Genomic DNA, 23,010 nt, shown 5'->3' on the forward strand with positions numbered 1-23,010 from the left:
AACACATTCCAATTTCTATTGCTCTTCAATATTCTATGGAATGCATTTGGAAACTTCCTGGCTTCCACCAGGGAAGTCAGTGCGGAAAACAGCATCATTAAATGAATGATTCCTATTCGTGCACCTGTTGGACACAGGAGAGAAAAACACAGACCTCATGTAGACTCCTTACTACATCAGAAGCAGATGAGAATGAATTTGCAGTTGTTCTTTTTTAGATAGGATCGATTGTTTGTGAATCTTTGACCCTAAAATTTACTTAAGTTCAAAAGGTTCAACCTCCAGTTGACTATGTGACGCTGGAAGACCAGGTGCAAGCTCATGCCAGAGCCGCAACCAATACACTTGTGTATTACTATAGCTCAAAGTGATTGTTGAATATATTTGGCATTTAAACTTCATGAAAACTAGTGGGATGTACAGGCATTGTTTTCACTTATCTGTATCCCGTTATAATGTAGTAGCAAACATTTACATCGTGTGTACCCCTGTAACTAAATAACTCATCCATTGAGAAAGAAGCCTGGTGGAATGCAAACGAAGAACTTTAATAGCAAAGTGCTGATTTCAAAGCAAGTGATCATTGTGTGTGATGATGGGAGGTCAAAGACTCCAAATGCATTCCTCACTCCATCATCAAAGGAAAGGCCATGTGGGCAGTGACACTGTCAGTTTGTTTTCTGTGAGAAGAAGTGATAAGTATGGATTCAAGGAAGGATCCTGAATCTCTAGACTATTTGGACTCTTACAGGGAAGTGTATGAAATGCAAAGCGGAGATCCCCAGAGACAACCTGGGCACCCTGAAAAGACTTTTGAAAAACTGGCAATTTATTACATCACTTTGGCATTACAGAATGTGGCTCATCTGTGCATTTATTGTATCTGCTTTAACCTCTCAATAACTCTCATTTCCTTTTCTTAGCTAATAAACCTTTTAGTTAGTTTACTCTAGAATTAGTTACCAGCCTTGTCTTTGGTGTAAGATATAGAGTACCAATTGATCTGGAGCAAGTGAAAGGTCTCTTGGGACTGGGAGCAACCTGATGCGATGTGCTTTTGGTATAGGTTTCTTTTTACCACAAGTCCAGTTTGTCTGGGTGGCAAGATAGACTGAAGCATCTAAGGGGACTGTCTTTGACTCTATGGTAAGACTGGCATAGTGATCCAGGAGTTCAAATTTGTTACTGGCTTGGTGAAATCTAATTATAGAACATACCACCATCTTGGGGTGTCTGCCCTGTTTTCTGACAGTCTGACCTGAGGAAGGCACTCTCAGTTGTGAGCCACTCCACATAGCATGACAAACTGGACACCTGAATTCTGGGGAGCTCTGGAAATCCAACCCTGTCCAGGTTCCTCCAGCAAGAATGCCCACATCCCCTCGGAGCTGGAAAATAAGAACCAAAACCACTTTCTGCTGAAACATGAATGCTGACCTCTGGAAGTGCAACTGAAATGCAACATCTTTTACAGTCTCTCTTATAATTAAGTGAGGCAGATTTTCAACCTCTCTGGAGGAAGTCAAGATGCAGACACTAAACAGAACACGTCAGAATGATCTGACAAAGGTCTCTCTCTAATGGATTTTTCCATCAAAGTATTTTCTTGACTGAAAATACAGTTTATGCAAAATCCAAATTTTCCACTGGAAAACTGAATTTCCCAACAGTTTTTGATTTTCCATTTAAGTGGGGCCAACCCAAATCAAAATATTATTGTTCATTGAACTACATCAAAATGTTTCATTTCAGCAAGACTCAACATTGAACTGCATCCACCTGAACTGCTGTAGTGCCTCATGGGAGTTACAGTTCTGGTGCATCATGAGCCCATTCTTCTCTGTGGGCTGGTTTTCCTGACTGGACCACATCTCCCAGAATGCACCAGTCTTCCACTTGGTTGAACCATTGTGGGACATCATGGGAGATTAAGAGAACTTCCAGGCAGCACCACGGCACTCAGAGAGACACATTTCAATGTTGTATCAAGTAAAAAACTGAAATATTTCAATATTTCCAAATCTTTTTCCAAATTTTAAGCTCCACAAAAAAATTAGCTATTTTGACTTCTCATACTGATTTGGGATGAAAAGAAAATGTCAAAATATTGGAATATCCTACAGGATGGAACTACCAATTTTTTCAAAATCAACTCTACTAGTAACTAAGTGAATTTCTTTTTAGCAAACTCATAAGAATGGACCAACTAAACCAGAAAAAAAAATGAAGACGTTCTCAATCCAAACCCTGAACTGGCCATGAACTATTTTAAAGGTTTATCTAACTCCTCCCTGCCTTTCTCCAACCCTCTTCACAGTCCCTTTCTGATATTTGCTGATATGCTAGCAAAATCCATCATAATTTCCTCAGCAGGTCTGGTATTCATTGCCTTATCAGTTACCAGTCGGGGGAAAATCTTATTGTCCAGAAACCTGGGACAAATAGAAGTGCTATCTAGGCAAATAAAAGTGTCGGGTTTTCTGCCAGCCAGCTGAGGGTAGGTTGAGTGATGTTAGGCACTATCTTACAGATTTGCCAGGTAGAAGGGGAGGGCAGCTGAAGAGGATGTGGAGCAAATAACTCAGCTGCTTGAGGGATAGCAATGAGGTAGGGGCTAAGCAGAACAATAGAAATGAGTTTCTCCTCAGAGAGCAGGGTGTGTAAAGAGGAGGACCTAAGCAGAGAAAAGTGAGCTATAAGTTAGAGGGGAAGGGGTTAGTCCTAGCTTATATCAGCCACAGAAGTAATGTCTTGCAAGAAGAGGATAGGGCCAGGGAGAAGTGCATGACTGTATCATTGTAATGTGTTGCCTACTAGTGGGATGGACTGGGCTGATGGTGACTAGGCAAGGGAGAGGTTGGGTCTGGGTTAGGAAAGCATAAATTAGCAGAGATCCCTTTCTCCATGCTGCTGACTCTCATGACTATATCATTAGTTGCACAATATCTGGTGTTATTCTTACAGTTTCAACTCCTGTAGTCACGTGATTACATGAGAAACTTGACTTTCAAAGTTAGTTCCTAGCCTCGCTGGTTGCACAGAAATGCTGGAAAACATGACCCCTAAACGCTCAAAAACCAGAAGCCAAGTTCAAAAAATTCATTCGATTTAACAAAAAATAATGCATTTGGGGTTTGACTTGTAATTTTCGAATGCTCAATCCTGCCCTCTTTGCCCAATAACTAGGAGACTCCAACTTGAATTGGCGGAGAGAATTCCTCACAGGCAGAGGGAAGAGCTCCAAGTTTATCAGCCACATAACAACAGAAGAGATGGTGCCTCCAAGCATGGGTGCAATATCCTATTGGGAATTCCTGCAATTTGAACTTTCACAGTAGTGTCCAGTGGCTAGTCTGGGCTTTGTCTCTGCACTAAGGCCACCCATCCTGCCCATTATCTTTGGCTTATGTTTAGCCCCCTGCCTAGTAGGCATCTGATGCATTTTACAGCCCTGAAATAACGGAGGCCTAACTCCACTGCACTAATGCAAGTCATTCTACACAGCATTTCCTTTTTACGGTGTATTTTTATGACTGAAGATAGAGGAAAGTAATGGCTTATTTTGGGGAATACTAAGCGTGCTTTTGGGCACTGAAGTTTGATTGCAACCTGCCAAGCGCTATAGTACTGCTGGATCTGTATTTTATGTCCATAAATTAGTATAGAAAAATCAAATGATCTCTAAGGTGGTTGAAGCATTTAAACGTGTAACTTTTTTGCACATTTGTCTGATATCTATTAATGTAATTTTGCTATATCAGTATGCACTAGAAGAATTATATATATATAGACTGTGGGACAGATTCAAGGTGCAGCTGAGGAAGGAGTATTGCACAAAGGTACAAAGGAGAACGTATTTCTGTGGCTGGCTCCACACTCGGAGTTCCTGCACTTCCTGCCCTAGCCCAGGTCTCTAAAGGAGGGGAATCTGCCAGAGTCTGACGCCTAGATATACAAGACTCCCCAGCAGTGCGTGGGAGGACACTGCTGTTCCCAATTCTTATACTACTATTGTGACTGCGCCCCACTCTTCAGTTCTGTGGTTTCCACAGCATAACTATTCTCGCAATTTTAATTACAAGTCTCATAATATTTGGTATTTTTCTTAAAGTCCCAGCTCTTGGAATCCTGTGATTATGTGAGAATCTCAGCTTTCATTTACAACCAACCAACCAAAGCAGTAAGTTTGTGACGCTCATGGTTACTATGGTGACCAGATGTCCTGATTTTATAGGGACAATCCTGATATTTGGGGGGTTTTCTTACATAGGTGCCTATTACGCCCCACCCCTGTCCTGATTTTTCCCACTTGCTAGCTGATCACCCTAATTGTTATAGAGAAAAGTTTGATAATATCACCCAAATGCAATTTAAAACCTAAAAGCCAGAAGGCAAATAAAGACAAGAAAAAATATCATAATTTGGGGGAGAATTCACAGATTCCAAGGCCAGAAGGGACTATTGTGATCAACTAGTCTCACTCCTTGTGAAACACAGGCCACAGAACTTCCCCAATATAATTTCTAGAGCATAACTTTCAGAGAAACAGCCAATCTTGATTTTAAAATGGTCAGTCATTGAGAATTCACCATGGTGCTTGGTAAAGTTATTCCAGTGATTAATTACTCTATTAAGTATTTATGCCTGACTTACGATTTTTTCAACACTCCGAGAGAGAGTATTGCCAACGCCATGTCCCTATAGACTTTTCTCACAATCAATATTGCAACCAACTGGTCAACCACAAAAGAGTGCAACTTTGGCACTGCCAAGCTTATGGAATCTGGGCAATGCTCTGCAATGCAATCAGTGCCTAATCTCTGTTTCTTTAGTTGTTACAATTAACAAAGCGGGGAAAAGCACAGCTGTCCCAAGGGACAGCAATCCATTTTATTTTTGTCTGGTAATCCTACATTATTTTGTAGCTACAATTCAGGGATGCATGAGCTAGCTGGCAATTGCAAGTTTTAGGAATGTATCATAAGTGAAGTAAATAACTGATGAGATCTAAATTACGGTAGCTCAGATATCTGCACTGAGAAGGGAAGCTTATTATGTACTGTTTGCTACTGATGTACTATAGTTTTTGTATTTCCAAACCACTGGCCTAACATATTTTTGCAGCTTTGCCATTAAATGGAGACAATTTTCCAATCTAATTTCTAGGGCTCTTTATAGAAGAAAATGGATAATTAATGTGAAGTATTTATCACCTCTTCTGAAAGTACTGTCACTGTAACATAAATGGATAACAGCCATTTAAAGGCAATAACTTGTATTTTATCTCTCTCACAAAAACAGATGCAGATCCTTTATCATTCCTATTTCTGAGAATAGCACTGATAAGTGTGACTGAACATTTCAAGTAGTAAGAACAAGTAGCCACAGAATCTGCTGCTCCAAGTGCCTTCCCACAGGAACTATAACTGTGTGTGTAAATGCTTACACAACAACATTTAAAATATAACAGGAATAATTATCTACGTTAGCACTGGCAAAAACCACACTGGTTTCTGTACTATGTAAGCTGATAACTTTACACATCTATTAAAAATTAAAATACTACCCAGGAGGCATGTGTTCTGTTCAGTGACCTTTGAAAACTCTAATCTAATAAATAGCTAGAGATGCCCAAATAGTTTGAGAAACCATAGATAAAAATGCCTATAACTATTACACATTATATTGTGATGATACACAGAGAGTGACTCTTCCTGTGCTTTGCTTTAAAGTGTATAGGAAAACTTATCAATACAGATTTAAACTCGTGTCCCTTAAAAGTGTAAGGGTTATGATATTCATGCTCCTAGATAATTAAAGGTACAGTGTGCAGAAGTAGTGCAATGAGTCATTTACTCTCAGGGCTTGTCTATACAGGGAGTTTAACCATCAGCTTTTTATGTGTGCCAGGTAATGCATAGTACCAGTAATAGTGTGCACATGGGATGGTGTGACCTCTGCCAATGAGCATCACTGTGTATACGTAGCAGCTGTTTGTGGCAAACTGAGGTCATGGCAAAACCTCTAAGGAAGGAGATTCTACCACCTCCCTAGGTAACGCATTCCAGTGTTTCACCACCCTCTTAGTGAAAAAGTTTTTCCTAATATCCAATCTAAACCTCCCCCACTGCAACTTGAGACCATTACTCCTCGTTCTGTCATCTGCTACCATTGAGAACAGTCTAGTAGCAGATGACAGAACGAGGAGTAATGGTCTTCAGCAGCTATGGAACTGGGACACAGATGAGGAAGAAGAGGAAGACACCAAGCAAGTGATGGTGGAGGTCCAGTTCCTGAAGCAGCTTCATAGCTTGTAGAATAGTTTCTGGGCTTAGGAAAACCAGTGTGGATTGGTGGAAAAAGGTTGTTCTGCAGACCTGGGATGACCAGCAGCCGTGAGAGAATTTCAGGATGGGGAAGGCAGTCTTTCTGAAGATATGTGCTGAACTAACCCTAGAGATACAATGGCAGTGTACCAACATACAATGCCACATACCCACGGACAAGCAGGTCCCAACTGCCACCTGGAAGCTGGCTATCCCTGAATGCTACTGGTCTGTAGTGAACCAATTTGGTGTGGTGAGATTGACTGTTGGGCCACTGTCATTCAGATGTGTAGTGCTACGGAAAAGATGCTGTTGCACCAGGTTATACAGCTCATTAATGCTCTGGTGGTTATTGATGGCTTGGCACACAAACTGTATTGGGGAAACTGATGGGATCTGCGTGCCTTTCCCCGCCCCTTCACCCCTCTCCCCCCAATTAGAGCTCAGAATTCATAAACAGAAAGGGGTATTTCTCCACAGTGCTTGAAGAGCTTGTCGACCATCAGGGCAGGTTTACAGACAAATGTTGGGTGGTTTGGAAGGATCCACGGTGCTAGGTTCTTTCAGAACTCAACTCTTTTTAATGTCATGGAGAAAAGACTGTTTTCTTCCAGGAACACTAGGGACAGTAATGGTGTGGAGATTGCTCCAGTTATCTTCAGAAACCCAGATTATCCTCTGCTGCTAAGTAGTGTGCAGCTTCCGTTGTTATGAAGCCATTCAAAAGCTACTTGGGCTGAAGGCAGGGACTTTTAACTGCCACCTCAGTTGTTGCAGAATGGTAGTGGTGTGTACATTTGAAAGGGAGATGGCACTGTTTGTGGAATAGGTTGTAAGCAGCAGAAGAAAGTGTCCCAAAGATTATAGCAGCATGTTGTATTTTGCACAATATTTGTCAGAGCCAGGGAGAACCCTTAGCAGCGGGTGAGAGGCTTAGGTACAGAGACTTGCTCAGAGGTTCGGACAGTCAGCAAGGCCTCCAATAAAAAATTCCAACAGCCAGGGCAATATCATTGGGGATGCCTATTGCTCTTATTTTGAGTCTCATACCTGAAATTGTGCAGCTGTATATCCAGCTATTTATCTGTGTGTGTATGGGGGGGGAGGTTGGAAATATTTTGTGCAAATCAGTGTTGTTTATGGGCAGTGGAAGTGCAATGTTGAGGCAATTCCTATTTTATTTTATGTCTTTGCCTATATGTGCTTGTAAAACCTTATAGATAAGCGCAAAGTTCATTATTTTCCGTGTAAAAACGAACTCCTTATGAATGAATTTTTCAACATTTGTATTACTGAACAATCTATTATGTAATGAACAGAAATGAACCTTTAACTGAAACACGAATGAAACAATATATTAAAAACAATCTAACTACAAAGAACCCTGTCATTAAACTGGATGTGAAACAAACCAACAAAGTGCAAGAGTGCGGTGCACAACACAACACAAAATTGCAGGTGAATATGCATCTTGGGCTCTACCAGTTCTTGTGCCTGGGACGTCTGGTGTGGAGTGACGAGGCTCGAATTACCAGGGGTGATAGAGGACTCAAAAGAGCTCGGGGTCCAGGTTCCAGTGTTCTCAGTGCCCTAAGCTAGGGTCTGGGGTGATAGAGGACTCAAAAGAGCTCGGGGTCCAGGTTCCAGTGTTCTCAGTGCCCTAAGCTAGGGTCTCTGATAATGGCCTCTGGGAGCCCTGCTGCAGGGGGCAGGGGGTACAGTTGGGAAAAGTTTCCACTAACCTGTATTGCCCAGGGGCTGCATATATTGTTTTACAGCCCTGCATTACCTGCTGCCCTATAGTAACATACGCTGCAACAAAGCATTTTGGCTTTGTACTGCCTCCAGGAGTTGCTTCTGCATCTCCCTATCTTTTTCCATACTATGTTTGGCCACAGTAATGCTTTCCCTAGCAACTGCCACGCTGTACTTGGTCACTACAACAACCTCCCTGGAGAGCGTCTTATCTGATTCCTTCTTTGTCCTCAAAAAAAAAAAAAAAAAACCCTCAACCTCTCCACACCTTTGAGGGAGGACTCTGCAATGTCTATGAACATTTCATCATGAGTTTTCATTTTTTTCTCCCCGACAGGTTTGCCAGCCACTGTCTTGATAAAAGATCCCATCCTTGATGTTCTGGCTGGTACAGGAGCCGTGTATGTGGGAGTAGTAAAAACATTCATAAACAGCTATTGTGCATTTTCTAAAAAAGCTGTGACAGCACCGTGATATACATATACCGTGATACTGAAGTTAACATGTTTCTGGCTTTACCTCCTCAAGATTCTTCCCAGCCTTGGGGGAATCTTAGAGATGGTGAGCAATACACGTGGAGGTGGGTGACTAGAAGGCACAGAATGGCTTTGTTTAAAAAAGGCAAAGGGCAGGCCAGGAAGATATGCTACGAGGTTATTCACCAGGATTGTCCCCCCAAATTGCTGCAGGAGTGGAAGGGAGCCATAAGCAATACTGATGGAAAATGACTGTGCAGCTATGACTCAATTTCTGGACAAAAACCAAGCTGGAACTAGTGTCCCAGCATGTCGGGCATTGCCCTCAGGGCTCGGAGCATGGCAATTTTGGCTTCTCCCTCCTGCATACATGGGTGAAAGTGCAGAGAAAAAACAGGATTCTGCAATGTTTGCCTGAAGCAGTCACTGTTACCATTCTTTCTTCATGTAAACCCGCAAAAAAACCTCAGCAGAGAGCTGTACCTGGCTTGCAAGGTCCAGGCCTGAAATATCCATATCTACCTCTCAGAAAGTGAGAACAGTAACCAAATTGCCTTTTCTGTAACCGCTGTCTCTGTATACTTTTGCCTTTCACACAAAATAATGTTTTCATTATGTGAATCTTGCATGGAAGTGAATAGGGTAGAGGCCATGGCAGACATCTGGAGCCGGCGAATGGGGTTTTGGAGCGGGGGGATTTTCACCAGATAGGACAGCTGAAGGAAGGGGAAAGAAAAATAGCTACGTGAGCAAATGCCTTCTCCAGAGTGAGCCTAAAAAAGATCAGTAGTCTGGGCTTTAGCATGAGATGTAGGGCAACTGCACCACTGAAGTAACCATCATTTTGGAAAGGTACACAGTGGAGGGGGGAAGCAAATGGACAGCGTGGGGCAATGGAGGGAGAGAGGCTGGAATGTTAGGTCACAACCGCCTACAATGGTTGTAGCCATGGACACCTGGGACTGAAGTTAGCATGGCAGTACAGCACAATAAATCAAACCTTAAATTTCAGCCTCCTCGGCACCTGTGTCATGTGTACACAAATGTTTTCAAACCAAATTAACTTGACTTAGTCCCCATGTAGACAAGCCCTTACTAGCTATTTAAGAATAGTTGGGTTTCCATAGTCGCAGCCCTGTTAGTCTGTATCTGCAAAAAGAAAAGGAGTACTTGTGGCACCTTATTGTCATATTTTGATCAATCAGGCCTTGCTTTCCATTATTTTATATAGAAAATAGCCTATTTATACTAGTTTAAAGATAATTAAAAGAGGTCTGTAGTCTACTTCTGCAGTCTAAAAAAAGTTATGTAACCAGCAACCAAACACGCCACTGAGGCTAGGAAGACCGGATACCAAGTGATTCCTAAATCTGGACGTTTTCCAATGCTATGTTTCAATTGCACAGCTAACAATACAAGGTTTCAGTTCTAATACCACACACAGTTAATATTGATAAGAAATAAGTCTGTACAAATATTGTCCATGCTTTTACACATACACATTTATACATACAGGACCCTGCTTTTACACAGTATCAGAGGGGTAGCTGTGTTACTCTGTATCCACAAAAACAAGGGAGGAGTCCGGTGGCACCTTAAAGACTAACAGATTTATTTGGGCATAAGCTTTTGTGGGCAAAAAAATCCACTTCTTCAGATCTTAAACCCAAATAAATCTGTTAGTCTTCAAGGTGCCACTGGACTCCTTGTTGTTTTTGTTTTTACACAGTTACTACAACATTAACATTTGAAAGGCTGTTAATTATCTCTCTATAAAGCGCTTATCTGTGCTAAATTTCTTCTTTCCTCATGAACACACAAGTCAGTCAAGGAGGCTAAAAGTGAGGAAAGCTTTCCATACTTCCAGCTTGCAAAGTACAAAGAAAATAATCTCTGCACCCAGATGTTCCATCACCTGATGGTCTTTTCCTAGTACTCAGACCTCAACACCATGTAATAGTTATGAATAGGAAAAGTGTTCTGGATCCTGACATGCAAACATGTGAAAGGCTGACACTGCTGAAGTTCTTATATTTACAATCTATTGGACAAATCCTGAAGTCCTCACTTAAAATGGAAAATGTTATCTGACTAAGGAATTTAGAATTTGACCTTTCATGATATTATTTCATCATAATTTAATTTGTGCTACAGAAAATCAAATTTTCACTGGCTTCTATAATACAAAAAACAATTCATACTTACCCTCTCCAATGTAATTTCTTCAAATTCATATTCGATTTCTGTTCCATTGACCTAAGAAAGCATGTAACAGAAAATCCATTAGCAGTGCATTGAAGGTAATTAGGCAATAAACCACATATTTTACTCTTGAATATATACACTTATGTCCCATTACTTTGTGGGAATACAGCTTTTCGAAATAGAAGTCCTGGTCCTGCAAGCCTTCCACACACAAACACTTGATTTGCCTCCCATTAAAGTCACTGGGAAAACTGACATTGACTTGACTCGTGCAGGATTAAGGCCAGAAAGCCCAGTTGAAATCAATGGTAGTTCTGGACATGGCAGACCTGAAAGACGGGTTGCTGAGATACATCATTTGAGTTTGCTTATTACGATTCTACTTTGTGGACTTGACACAAATATTTAAATTTCCAAGCTGTACAATTTCATGGGAATGCATCTCTAGAAGCTCTTCCCACAAATGGCAGAAGGATTATTAATTATTCACTGCCTTACAAGCTCAAATACACTATGCAATAATATTGACTGCCAGATGAGAAATTAATTGTTCTTACTGGAAAAATAATTCACTGATAAACCCACTGAAATACAGCATCTTGTTTACAACACTAACCTAGGGCAAAAACATGACAGAAGATCCTTACAATGGACACATGAATTACAAAAAAAACATTAACATGCCAATTCATTTCCTCAATTTAATTTGAATCTCAAAACAAATTAAATTGTACAAAATGCAAAAGTACCAAGAATGGGATGTGCCAGGCAAGAAATTATTCAATAAAATGGATGTTACTAGTTGAAGTAGTGGACTAGGACATGGATTTTCTCTCCTTGTGCAAGCCCACTTAACCTCTCTTCCTCATCTGTTAAATGGAGATAATACCCTGAAGAGACGTCCTCTGGTTGTGCAGATTAATCAAGTTTAGTTAAGTGAAAATTGCTCACTTTCTCATTTTCACCATATAATTATAAAATACATCGATTGGAATATTTTACTTACATTTCAGTGTATAGTATACAGAAGTCATTGTCTGTATGAAATTTTAGTTTATACTGACTTCAAAAGTTTTTATGTAGCCTGTTATAAAACGAGGCAAATAGCTAGATGAGTTGATGTCCCTCCTGGAAGACTTCTGCATATCCCTGTTTGAGAACCACTCTTCTAATGTATGTAGGTATTTCTAATGTGAACATTGCTATCAGGTTCATAAGTCAACCAAACAAAACCTTATGCTTTACTATAAAATATTTCACTTGGTTTAATTTACTTTCATTAAAAGAATGCATATTGGCCTCAGAATTATGCAACAATCTCAGGTATCAATTTTATTTTTTGTAAAGATGTAGATATGTTTTCACCTGTGATCCAAGCTTTGGTAAATCCTGAATGCAATAATATAGATTTACAACCCCAGAACCCTCCCCCACCCTCCCCCCCAAAAACATGACACTAACCAAAAAAAATCCCAAATCAAAACAAAAAGGGGAAAGTTTTTAAGGTCAGGCTTGACAAAGCCCTGGCTGGGATGATTTAATTGGGGATTGGTCCTGCTTTGAGCAGGGGGTTGGACTAGATGACCTCCTGAGGTCCCTTCCAACCCTGGTATTCTATGATTCTATGATTCTCTCTATCAGTGTTATAGAGGGCGAAAATTTATGAGTTTAACCTGTATAAGCTTTATAAAGGGTAAAACGGATTTATTTGGGGTTTGGACCCCATTGGGAACTGGACATCTGGTGGTGGAGACAGGAACACTTCTTAAGCTGTTTTCAGTTAAGCCCTCAGCTTTTGTGGGACGTTGTTCAGACCTGGGTCTGGGTTTGTACCAGGCAAGCATGTCTGGCTCAAACCAGGCATGGTTCTGGAGTCCCAAGCTGGCAGGGAAAATGGATTAGAAGTAGTCTCAGCACATCAGCTGGCAGTTCCCAAGGGGGTTTCTGTGATCCAACAGATGCAAGGATTTTATTTGGCTTTAGATGGGGTTTGATGTAAGATGACTACTGATTTGCACACATGTGAACTGGCTGTGGTGAGTGTGCACTAGGTTTGTAAGTGTGAAGACTGTTGTGGTCTGTATTGCATGAATTAGGTTAGAAACCAACTGCTTTCTTCCTGTGTACAGAGTGTGTGTGTGTGTGTGTGTATAATATATATATTTTTAAAATAATTCCTAGAGCTGTGATTCACGACCATTAATGTGGAATTAAAGTTTAGAGATCTATCAAACTATGGCAGAAAGCCCTAATGTCAAAGTATAGTCTTTTTTCCTAAAGCCTCAAGGTTTAGAAAGCCAACATTTGAACAACACACTATAACCTTCAAATATCAGATATTCATAAACATATCTCCAACTTCTGTTTTGCTGCTGAAAATGAATTGCTAAGACTAAAAAAATGAAAATGTAATGGACAAATTCTCTAGGTGGTTCTGAATAGAGCAAAACTAGACAAGTCATGGCATATCAAAGGAAAACAAGAACTAGTATATCAGAGTAGCACAGATGAATGACTCTTGGTCAGATAACTTCCAAAATGCACACACCATCATGGAGGTAATTCCAATGAAATGCAAGCACAAGACCATGTGAGCTAATATAGTATGTTAGTGCATGCACATATGTTCACGGAGTGTCACAGACCCAAAGATTTTGGTCAGACATCCATAAAATATTCAATATTGTGTATAATTACAAACCTATTATTATTATTAAATAGTATTCATTTATATTATAGCAGTGCTGAAAGGCCTCAGTCAGGATTGGGTCCTTCTGGTACGGGATGCTGCACAATCACAGAAAGTCCCTGTCCCATAGAGCTTACACTCTAAGAAATGCACCTTAATTTATCAAATAAAGATATTCATACAGTTTATAAAAAACAGGAGCATTATCAGGCTGTTTCACAAGAGAAAACCCTATACTTTTCAGGTGCCTACAGTCTATAAATGTGATTAGCTCACCACTCTGTGCATCTGAGGTGTAAGTTACTGTAAGTAATTTTAGGTCCAGCCCTTCTTATGGTTGCAGCACAAGAGAGGAAAGTCAAGAGTCAACGCTAAGTTTCACAGCTTGACAACACTCATATATTTGAAGCCCTAGTTATTATTGGGGGATTTTTCCCAAATGCTTGGCCAGAACATGTTTAGTTTTGGTCAAGAGATATGTGGTAGAACAACTGACTGGAAACCATCACTAGGGTGACCAGATGTCCTGATTTTATAGGGACAGTCCCAGTATTTGGGGCTTTGTCTTATATAGGTGCCTACTACCCCCCCCCACCCTCTGTCCCGATTTTTCACACTTGCTATTCACCCTAACCGTCACTTAAGGGACATTACCAACAGTGCCTTAGAACTGATATAACTTGACATTCTAACAAGCAAACAGGCCAAAGAAAGCCACCTCTTACTCTGAGGTGAGCATGAGAGAAGGAGGAACAAACAGGTCAGAGGGCGTAATTATACACAATGGCTTAGACGTGGATAAATGTTGTCAAGCGTTTGACATTTAGCCCAAGCTATCTCACTCCATGAGGATATGTAATTGACCTAGCTTCTTTCCTCAAAAGGTGGTTAGTTTGGGTGCTTTAAGGGGAGTTTTGCTATTTATGAAGGGGACTAAATTAAAGTAACCTGTTAATGTTGGATGAATTATTTACTTATCAGAAATTAGCTGTGTTTTTAGAAGATAATGCTACATTTCTAACTCAATGAGAATGATATTGTGCCCAAGCTTCAAAGTACCCAGGATTCAAAGTACTCAGAAATGTTTTGTGCAGATAAATTCATAATAGCACACTGGTACATTTATTGCATTTCTGTAATGGCAAAAATCTCCTAGTCTTGTGCTTTATTATATTAGATGAGGCATGTTTATAATCACCCAGAGATGCTCTGCTTATCTTTTTTTTGACTGATAAATTAAAATACTGTATCACTGGGATGATAAAATATAAGGATTTGATCATGCTAGTATTGTGGATAAAAAGGCATATGAAAAAGGTGATATCAAAAACATGCTCTTGGAATTTTATAAAGTGATATAGATATCTTGAGACTGTTACCCTTATGATTTGCCTTCATCCTTCTATTAATATTGACATAAATCAAAGCTTCTTATTATGTTTAGTTTTATTTTCCAGAGGGCCGTGTTTTGGCTAAAGCATGAGCGGAGTTTTGCTAAAAATTAATGTTCAGTTTTATGATAGCTGAAAAACGTCAAACTGATTATCTGGTGCCACAAGTACTCCTTTTCTTTTTGCGAATACAGACTAACACGGCTGTTACTCTGAAACCTATCTGGAGTGAGGAGTACTTCTATCTGCTTTTATTAGCAATTACCTATTACCAATCAGAAAACTAGTCCCCTACACCAACTAGGTCCCAATTTTCATCTACACTGATTCTGTTTCTTTTGACTGCATGGTCTTAGTAGTTGTCTTTGCACCACATTCTTTATACCCTACAAGACTGCCAAATTCATGTTACAGAAGTGATCATAGGGCACATTTGTTCTTTAAGAATTTTCATTTTGCTGCGTAATCTTTTTGAATTTCACAGTTCTAGCTGGCAGTATCAGATATTTTTACATACTTTTGGGAATGAAAATTTAAAAGTCCTTCATGATTTCTGCAATCAAATCAATGGGGTCAAAAATATTCCTTCAGTCATCCTTTATCTTTGGCTGCAGTCCTTCATTAATCTTCAGAACTACTTTACAGTTGGCAAGAAATGTGCTAATCTCTTTTCATCATTTTTTTTGTTTTGTTAAGTAAAGTGTCTTTGCCTCTATCCACAAACATATAGAAAATAGTCTACTAAATTCTTTGGTAATTTTATCAAGGACAACAATCAGTTTTCAAATATGATTCTGCTTTTTCCAAGTACCATAGAGAGCTTGCCAGAAAACTGTCAGATCAATCCTCATTTTCAAAGAGAGACTGAGTGCATTTTTATGTGGTTCCTATCCAAGATTCCAGGCATTTCTTTTTAATCTCAGCTTGTAACATTCCACATCCTTCCCCCCCAATATTTCCTTTAGGAAACAAAGAGGCAATTTGTTAACCCCCTTGAAGGAAAGAATAAATGACATATGTTAAGGCATTTCATGCCTGTAAAACCACAAGACAAGCTGTTATATAAAGATATAGGTGTGGAGGAGAATAAAAAAACCCCAAGGAAATACCCGCTGTATGGTTCTTAAAAATATATATATACATGGCACCAAGTGTAGGGCTCTCACAGGCTTCAACACCACAAATGCCTCTACCTGGTAACTGCAATCATCAACTCCACTGCCTCTGCCAAGTTAAAGAAAACGGATACTTGTGCATTCAACAGAAGGCTACAGTACACACAGCAACAAGCCTTTTCATCACATTCCAATTATGGAAGAGATCACTTTGACCTCATTGCAAAGTTAGCAGGGTTCACAGAAGTTCCACCTGTTAGTCAACAATCAAATAGTTTGCTGCTGCAGGGTCATTAACAACAAACTGTATGCTGCTCATGTGACTTCCTCCTTGCTATGTCAAATGGGAGAAAGTTAAGGCCTTTTATTCAGTTGATCATTCTTTCTTCCTCACATGCTGCTTCTCTCTGTTTCTGCAACCCTATGCAGCCCACCTCTTCTCTCTGGAAACCTCATCCATTCACAAAATGATTGGTACAACCCCTATACAGTGGATTCTCAGTTCCCTCTCTTTCCCCAACCACTCTCCCTTTACCAATTTGCACATCTCCAAATGTCTCCAACATCTCCTCCTGGATGCTCTGCTGCAATCTCAAACTCATTCTTACCAAAACAAAATCTATTTTTCTTCTTAGTCCTCATGCAGCACCTTTTCTTTGCACCCTCCACAACTCCCCATTGCTCAGTTTCACAACTTCTGTATCTTCTTTGACTTTTCATTCCTTTTCACATCATGTCAGGACTTATGTCCTGCTTCATCCTCCTCAATATCCCCCTAATCCTCATTTTTCTCATTCTCCATCAAATCACGAGTGTTGATCAATTCCTGCTCTGATTACAAGATTCTTCACCTTTCTGAGCTGCCTGCATCTCACTACTTCTTCTCTATCCAATACCACCAATAACACCATCTTCTCTCATAGCTCTCCTTAAATTATTGCAACTGCATCACCTCCCCACCTTGCATTCCTTCACTAACTTAATTTCACCAGAAACCTAACCCAATCTTTGAATATCTTTATTCTCATTTCATCGTAGTCTTTCCATTGTCCACACTCCTCACAATCCCCTTTCCTTTGACTACTTTCATTCTCAGTTTTGCTCCTTCTTTTATGCTGTCTCCTCTGACTGGACAAGTTTCTTACTCCCTGCATGAAGACTGCACTATCATTCAGATTACTCCCATGCAACTCCTTCCAGGTACCCTTGCTACCTTAGCCTGCTCACCAGTACTCTCTCCACTTTGTCCACTATTACACTGGGTTTTGTCTTGTCTTCATTGTCTATATTGTATGGATTGTAAGCCACTCTGGAGGATGTGTATTTCTTTATGTTTGTAAAGCACAATTAAATATACATAATGATGATGAAGAATTTAAACTCACAGTCTCACCATGACTACATCCATAAGAGCTTCCTCTACAACCCATAAGCATGTAGTCACATTTTATCTAGCTGAATGAAACAACATAGGAACTCACAACATAGTCTATTACACAGGCTTATGCTGTTGAAACATCACTTAATGCATTTTGCTTGATGATTTCCTGACATCCCTATATCTTAAAGTTCTTCTGTAGGATATCTTTAACTTACTTACTAATGGTCACTGCTGACTACTAAAACACACACTGATCACTACATTTTCTCAAATGGAACAGACACCGATTTGTTTCCACAATCATGTCATTCCGTTCACACACAGCAGCCATTTCCAGAAGTACATTCAGCAGAACTGGGTACTAGTTTTCTTTCAATGACATTTGGCCTTGGAAAAGTATTCAGAACTTTCGCAGTAAAAAGGAAAGCAAGTCTCAAGTAAATGACTTTGTAGGTGTTCAATATCACCAGGTTCTTTTGTGTGCCATTCATTGCATTTACTAGACAGCTTCATAACAGTTTTCACTCTGTTATATACTTCTGATATTGTTGATGCCCCAACCTAAGATTAAGCATAAACTTTCAGTATGTCAAGATCCATCACAATCTTAGAGCACTATCCATCAGTTTTTCAATTTCTATACACATACATTTCTGGAAGAACATCAGTACTTTAAGATCACAATTTATGTACAAAATAGTCAACGGGAGTTGCTACTGTTTCAATGACCTTGCTTCATCAACTAAGAGTGCAAAGTTGATGTGTCCTTGGACTTATTTGGCTATTCTTTTCCAAATGGTAAATGCTATTTGTCATTCAGAGATTAGTAATTTTCTTTGGAATTACAATGTTTAAAAGCCAGAGAATAATTTAAAAACAAAACCACAACAACTGAGTTTATTAAAAGAGATAAGCACCTGGTCAAGGTGGAGTCTACTCTACATTTACAAATAAATCCACCCCATATCAACTGACAAAACCTTAAACCAATGAAAGCAGACAGATGTATTACACTGAAAATGTACCAAAGCTTAGAAACTACAACTTGATGTGGTATCTCTCATAACGATAAAACGAGTAGTCATCATGAACCTTGCACCTTGGACAAACGCACGTCTTCATATAACATGAACCAGACCCAAACTCAAACATCTTTTTTATTTTAAGTAAGATTATCTAGTCTCCTGCCCCTTGTTATACTACAAAATTCCCAGTAGGAAGCATATTAAAACCCTGAGACTAACTGTATAAAACACCGGCACTCAGGGCATTGAAAAAAGAGAGATGCCAAGGGAAAAGTTTCCCGCATACAGTCCCTATCTAAGTTTTTAAAACTCTGCCCCTAGTAACTGAGTGGCTTTAAAACCTTTCCCATTTTGCCATAGATAAGGTTATCTGTATAAAGATTAATGCAATGCAGATTCTAGGGTTACATTATTGAGGTATGTGAGGCCACTGAGAACTTGAGCAACTCACCCCCTTGAGCAACTCACAACATCCTTATCTCAATTTCGCCTTCTAATGGGAACACTACCACTTAATGACCATGTTCACAGGGGTGCTATGCAGATTAATGACTGTAAAGCATCTTGAAGCTGTAACATTTTTTACATGTGCCTAATATTATTATTGTAGCTCAACAGGTTTGACCAACACACTGTTAAAACCTCTCATCACTCATGTTACTCTTTAATGAAAGCGAAAGCCTTAGCAGGCCTGCTAGCAAGCAGACTAAAGAATTGTGGACAAGAAATTAAGCTTCAAGCATTCAGTAATAACTCAGTCAAAAACAAAATAAATAATCACCTCAAAATAAAAACAGTGCAACTAGAAAGCAAAAAAAATATATAAACCTGGAATATGTTTGGGTAATTTACATTCTGGCATTGGGATTATGAACAAACTGTCATTTGTGTAGAGAAACTTCTGCTAAACTTACCTGTACAGACTTACAAACAAAAGTCAAAAAGAAAAGGAGTACTTGTGACACCTTAGAGACTAACAAATTTTTTTGAGCATAAGCTTTCGTGAGCCACAGCTCACCTCATCAGATGCATTCAGTGGAAAATACAGTGGGGAGATTTATATACATAGAGAACATGAAACAATGGGTGTTACCATACATACATACATACAACAGTGATCACTTAAGGTGAGCTATTACCAGCAGGAGAGTGGGCGGGGGGGGGGGGAGAGGCGGGAAACCTTTTGTAGTGATAATCAAGGTGGGCCATTTCCAGTAGTTGACAAGAATGTCTGAGGAACAGTGGGGGGTGGGAGGCAGAACAAACAAGGGGAAATAGTTTTATTTTGTGTAATGACCCATCCACTCTCAGTCTCTATTCAAGCTTAAGTTAATTGTATCCAGTTTGCAAATTAATTCCAATTCAGCAGTCTCTCGTTGGAGTCTGTTTTTGAAGTTTTTTTGTTGAAGAATTGCCACTTTTAGGTCTGAAATTGAGTGACCAGGGAGGTTGAAGTGTTCTCTGACTGGTTTTTGAATGTTATAATTCTTGACGTCTGATTTGTGTCCATTTATTCTTTTACGTAGAGACTGTCCAGTTTGCCCAATGTACAGCAGAGGGGCATTGCTGGCACATGATGGCATATATCACATTGGTAGATGTGCAGGTGAACAAGCCTCTGATAGTGTGGCTGATGTGATTAGGCCCTATGATGGTGTCCCATGAATAGATATTGGACACAGTTGGCAACAGTCCCAAATTCAAACACCTTTTGAGTTAAATGCATAGCATGCTTCCTCAAAGGAAGATTGTGTTATTATATAAAAAGAAAGGCAACAAATGTTCTAAGAATGTTTTTCATGTACAAACATCTACTGTGACGCATGGCTAGAAAGGGTTAAACATCCTGCAAAATAAATAACCCACAGAAGACATGTGGGGAGACAATGTTTGTGTTTTTGTGTATTTACATATATATGAGTAGAGTGGACAGTTGTAATCAACAGTCCCTGTCAATGCTATATTCTGATAATTCAGAGGTCAAAAGAACATCCTATCATGTAAATGAATTGTAAACATGAGATATCTCAGTATTCATCTCTCTTTGAAATGTACTGTGAATGGTGGAGGAACAAGCAACCATGTTAATTCATATAGCTAAGTACCAGTGATGGACCTCCTTCAAAGTCATCCTAATTACCTTTTGTTCCCTGAGGAATTCCAACTTGTTAAAAGACATGAAATTGTATAAAAGATACTTGGGTCCTGATTCTGTCATCTCAGATCTGCTTAGACTTCATCAGGGGAAGTTTGAGTTGCAAGACTGAGGTCCCAGTTATGCTGGTACACCCTGGACATGAGATTTGGACTATGACCTATGAACTGAATTCTGAAGGAACTCTTTGCAACCACAAAGCAATATACATACAGCACTCATGTCTGTATGTATATCGATCTTTTAACCCCTCTCTTTCTCTCGTTTTTTAATAACTTTTAGTTTAGTTAATAAGAATTGGCTGTAGTGTGTGTTTGGGTAAGATCTGAAACATTCATTAACCTGGGAGGTAATGTGTCCAATCCTTTGGGATTGGAAGAACCTTTTCTTTTATATGATAAAATAAGATTTACAGACATTTTCCTCATATTCATGTGGGTACCTGGATGGAGGCCTGAGGCTGGATCACTTTAAGGGAACTGTGTTGTTTGGATTTCTGAGTAACCAGTAAGGTAATAAAGAAGCTATTTTATGCTGGCTTGGTAAATCTAAGAATTGGAATATCCACCAGCTTTATGGGGATTGTCTGCCCCATTCTTTGAAGTTTACCTTCATTGAATGATCACAGCTGGCTCCCCACTAGACCCAGTCACACAACAGAGAAATAACACTTAGGAAACGTTTAGCATGGTAGTATGCAACACATTTTTTATCATTTAAAGTACTGTATTGTCTCTTATCAGAAGCATAAAATGGTTCTGCATATGACATCAACTATCTTTGGTGTCTTCTCTAAGGGTGTCTGAATATTAAGATTCATTATTTCCATATCTAACCTGTAAAATGAAAGGTACCAGAGATATGGGCAACATTCTGCTTCTGTCTGGAGGATCCTGATTTGTAAAACCATTCCAGGTAATTTCCTATTAACGTGAGCTGTTGTAATAATTGAGGCCTTGTAGGCCTTCTTTAATTATTAGCTTAACTGGTGAAAAGTGAGTATCGGTTCATGATTTGTTACAATGACTTGTTATATAAAATTGTTTCAGAAAAGATGTGAGAAGGAGACAGAAAGATTGAATTAAATTTAAACAGATAGGGTCTACTATACCACACAAAGACCATGTTAAGATTATGACTGTTAAACAAGTGGCATAGCGGATCAGAAACCAATTCATCAAAATTGGTGTGTTGGAAATTAGGTCTCATTAATGGATAAAACATCGAGAGAATGGATTATTCCATCCATTGTCTTTTCGGGACCCTTAAAAAAAAAAGAGAGACTTTGGGAAAAGAGAAAAAAATTTTACCCTCACCACAGCTCTAGCAGAAGGATTGTTGGTATGATACCAGAACTTGATATTGCAGTGGGGATGCCTGATTATCATCACTGCACCAGCAAGGACTCCAAACTGACAAATGTTGAGATTCTACTGTTTTCTTCTCCCTCATGTGCTCCTTTCTGCGCCCCCATCTTCCTCTAGTCCTATCTCTCTCTCCGATTTTCACCTGATCCTGAACAACTGTACTGCACAGTGCTCCCATGTGAGATGAGATGGCCCATCCAGTTCTTCTTGGCCTGAAGAGGACCAGTGAAGGAGAGGGACCTAACTAAACCGAACAGATAATGTCCCTGACTGGGAGATGAACCAGGGTCCAGAGCAACAGCTGTTGTAGTCGACCTACAAACTTAAAGCATCCATCCATGACTGATCAGCCACCCTGCATCCTGAGAACATAAACAAAAGCTGTGTTTCCCCCATCTTTAATATCCTCCAAAAAAGGACTCTGATAGGTTTTGATTACGTTTGTTTGGCAAAAACAATCAATTTCAATGCTCTTGACCTCACTATGATTCTTTTCCTTTTCTGTGTTTCAATCAATACATTTCTAACTCTTGGCATGAATTTTATAGTGTGTTTGCCATGGTACTAAGCAGGCTGAAGTCTCTATACATCAACCCACAAATATCATTAAACCAGCATTAAATAATGTTAATACCTTTAGCTCTTTGGGCCCATATATTCCATCTAAATATATACAACAGGTTTTCAAGGTCATTTTTGGTTCTTCTGTAAATATTATTCTGTCATAAAATGTCCTAAAGACCCCAGGGCTATTACACTGATTTTCCTGAATAGAGATTGAGCCCCATTGTACCTAACAAGAAAAAAGTCTCTGCCCCCAAAGAATTTTCAGTTCATACAGAAAAAAAACAGACAAGGAGGTCAGAGAAAGGAGTAAAATTCCACAATTAACAGATGGATTACTGAGACATGGAAATATAAAGGCTCCAGCCCTGCAACTGGCTCCACATGGTTGGATCCATGCACCTGCCCAAAGCCACAATGACTTCAGAATTGGTATTTCAGAAAAAAGTGTGCTTATGTTATAATATTTAGTTAGATTTATTTTTAGCACTCATCTTAGACTGTGGGTGCTTTACAGTAAAACAAGAATTCATACATGCACATTACAACTAAAGGACGTTA

The 23,010-nt window shown here is 39.5% G+C and overlaps 1 protein-coding gene across 16 annotated transcripts in view; it reads right to left on the minus strand.

Annotated features, from left to right (window-relative positions):
• DLG2 (discs large MAGUK scaffold protein 2) overlaps window positions 1–23,010 on the minus strand; it is a 1,493,215-nt gene that overhangs the window by 509,565 nt on the left and 960,640 nt on the right. For all 16 annotated transcript variants that reach the window (XM_073336088.1, XM_073336081.1, XM_073336168.1 and 13 more), the window contains one exon: window positions 10,763–10,813. In XM_073336088.1, the coding sequence (XP_073192189.1) occupies window positions 10,763–10,813 (51 nt within the window). The remainder of the gene's footprint in view (window positions 1–10,762; window positions 10,814–23,010) is intronic.

This window comes from Lepidochelys kempii, chromosome 1, assembly GCF_965140265.1.
Source record: "Lepidochelys kempii isolate rLepKem1 chromosome 1, rLepKem1.hap2, whole genome shotgun sequence".
Taxonomy (NCBI): Eukaryota; Metazoa; Chordata; order Testudines; family Cheloniidae; genus Lepidochelys; species Lepidochelys kempii.